We start from the raw sequence: 2,370 nt of genomic DNA, 5'->3' as shown, positions 1-2,370 counted from the left end.
ATGAAGGGGTAGAGTTTGAGAGCTGTAAGGATCATGCAGAAGGTTAGGAAAATGATGACAAATGATGGGATGTCAGTCCAGGTTCGCATCAGGCTCTCCAGCTTGAGATCATCCTTGTTTCAGCTGGCTGAATCCCTGTTTCTTAGCTCTATTATTTATACTAAATTTGGGGGCTTTTGACCCCCCTTTTCAATCCTTATCAGCTACTACTGGATTTCTCCATGACATCATTTACCCTGGGATCAGAAACATCTGGGCTGGTGGTCTCCACCCTGATCTTCTTGCCTTTCCCTTCTTATCAGGCAAGGCCAGCCTGCCAGGGGCTTTACTCTGTTTATCAGGGTGAGGGAAAGTAACTTGTCTGAGGCCATACCGGAGGGATCTGTGGGTGTGCCTGGTGAGACTGCAGGTTTCAAAACTGGTGTTTTTAAAATGGAGTTGCTTAGGCTCAGGCCTAAGGTCATCCTCACAGACATTAACAAATTATTCATCTTTAACCATAACAAAGCCCCTTTGAGCTTCCAAAACCTTTGCTTTCTTTTCCTTTTGTTCTTGCTCCTGTTTCTTCCCTTGCTCCTCCCTTGCTCTTTCCTGGTCTGGAGATAAGGTTGTTTATAGATTTTCTTGTAGAAGGTAACTCTGTTTACATGTTCATTCAGAGAATTATTTTCTTTAGATTTCCCCCGTGGTTTCAGCTTTTCTTTGTGTGGCTCTTAGGTGAGCGGAAGAGACAAACTTGCTTTGAGATCAAATACTGTTTTTTTATTGGAGACTGGAGTCTGCATTGCCATAGTTGTCAACTTGAATGGGGTAATAGCTGCAGCAGAATTCCCTCTGTTGGTCTTTAAGTTGGGTATCCCCAGCACAGCATGGCCTTCTGAGGTTTTCCCAGAAGTGGTCACATGTGGAAACTTTTTAAGTGGAGTCTTGGTCACTGAATGTTTATGCTCATTATCTTTAGTAGCAGCTGAAAACCTGACACTCATTTTAGCTGCTGAGAGAGTAAAGTGCTTGACTGACCCCTTCAGATGAATAGTGCTCCGAATTGCAAGGCCCTGTGATTGGCCTTTAGAGCACTGCTGGCTGATGGGTGTACAAGCCACAGAGAGTCTTCCTTTTGGAGGAATTGGAATTATTACCCCACCCTTATTGCCAGGCTGCTTCTTCAGTTCATTAAAGGAGTTGTGTTCTTTAAAATATTTCTTTCTTCTCTTAATATATTCATCAATGGACTCCATTTCTTTAAAACAAGCCTCAGAAGTGGGGGTGTTCTGGGGTAACCGTGGCAAGGTTCCCTGGAGGGAGTTGTAGGAGTAGTTAATGAATACTCTCTGGGCCACTGAGTTCCTGCTCTTGGATCACTTCACCTTTTGGCTTACCTTTTGGTCACTAGTCACCTAGACAAGATAAGGGGAGAAGGAGGGCAGGAGAGCAAAGGAAATCTAAAATCTATAAATGAGGCAGGACGTTCCCACTTCTTGGGACACACAGCTCTGGGGCCCCTTCTCTTCAGAGAAGTCTATCTCTGTTCTATCCTTTAAATAAAACTTGCTTTAGAAACCAGGGTTGTAGCTCAGTGGTAGAGCGCTTGCCTAGCATGCGTGAGGCACTGGGTTTGATCCCTGGCACCACATAAAAATAAACAAATAAAATAAAGATATTATGTCTATCTACAACTAAAAAAATATTTAAAAAACCTCTTGCTTTCTATACTTGCCTTGGCATGGGCATTTCTTGTGTGTTCAATCTTCACATCGGGGAAACAGGACTCAGACCTGATATTCATCACCAGTATCATATTTGGAGATCCTACTGAGATCATCACTGAGGTAAGCTTCTTCACATGCATCCCATATCTTTCTGAGGTGCGCCTTTCTATCTCTTTCTGGAGGACAATAATGGGCACCCCCCAGCAAACTAAATGCAGTTAGTGCAAGCTGTCATTCTCCAAGATCTGCTGAAAGAATCCAAGGCCTAGGCAGTTCTCAATCACCTGTCCTTAAGTCAGGCTGGTTCCATTACGCCAATGATATGCTAACTGGTGAAGATTATACTCTTTTAGGGGACACAATGAAATGATTGTGTATTCACCACACATGGGAATGGGCTGTCGACTCCAAGAGTCAGGGTCCTAGACTAGCCATTAAGTTTCTAGGGGTGCTTTGGTTGGGAAAGACCTATTTGATTCCAGGTGTAGTGTGAGATAAAGTACTAACCTTCCCCATACAATAAAGGACATATAGGCTTTTGTGGGACTCTTAGATTATTGGTGGGTTTTTATTCCTCATTCAGCTCAATGTCTACACATACTATATCAGCTGACTAAGAGGAAAGCCACTTAGGACTGATATGTTCCCAGTAAAAAAAACA

At 43.2% G+C, this 2,370-nt stretch overlaps 1 protein-coding gene across 1 annotated transcript; it reads right to left on the bottom strand.

Annotated features, from left to right (window-relative positions):
- Nucleotides 1-263: 263 nt before the first annotated feature.
- Nucleotides 264-1,849, bottom strand: LOC107151726 (nucleolar and spindle-associated protein 1-like). The gene is given in 5 exon segments (XM_015497105.2): nt 264-591; nt 594-699; nt 817-1,295; nt 1,380-1,397; nt 1,718-1,849. Coding segments are annotated over 5 exon segments (843 nt in total). The 3' UTR covers nt 264-483.
- Nucleotides 1,850-2,370: the final 521 nt, after the last annotated feature.

This window comes from Marmota marmota, unplaced genomic scaffold, assembly GCF_001458135.2.
Source record: "Marmota marmota marmota unplaced genomic scaffold, marMar, whole genome shotgun sequence".
NCBI classification, from domain to species: Eukaryota; Metazoa; Chordata; class Mammalia; order Rodentia; family Sciuridae; genus Marmota; species Marmota marmota.
Note: the sequence above shows the minus strand (reverse complement) of the source record. Positions and strands in the feature narration are given on the sequence as shown.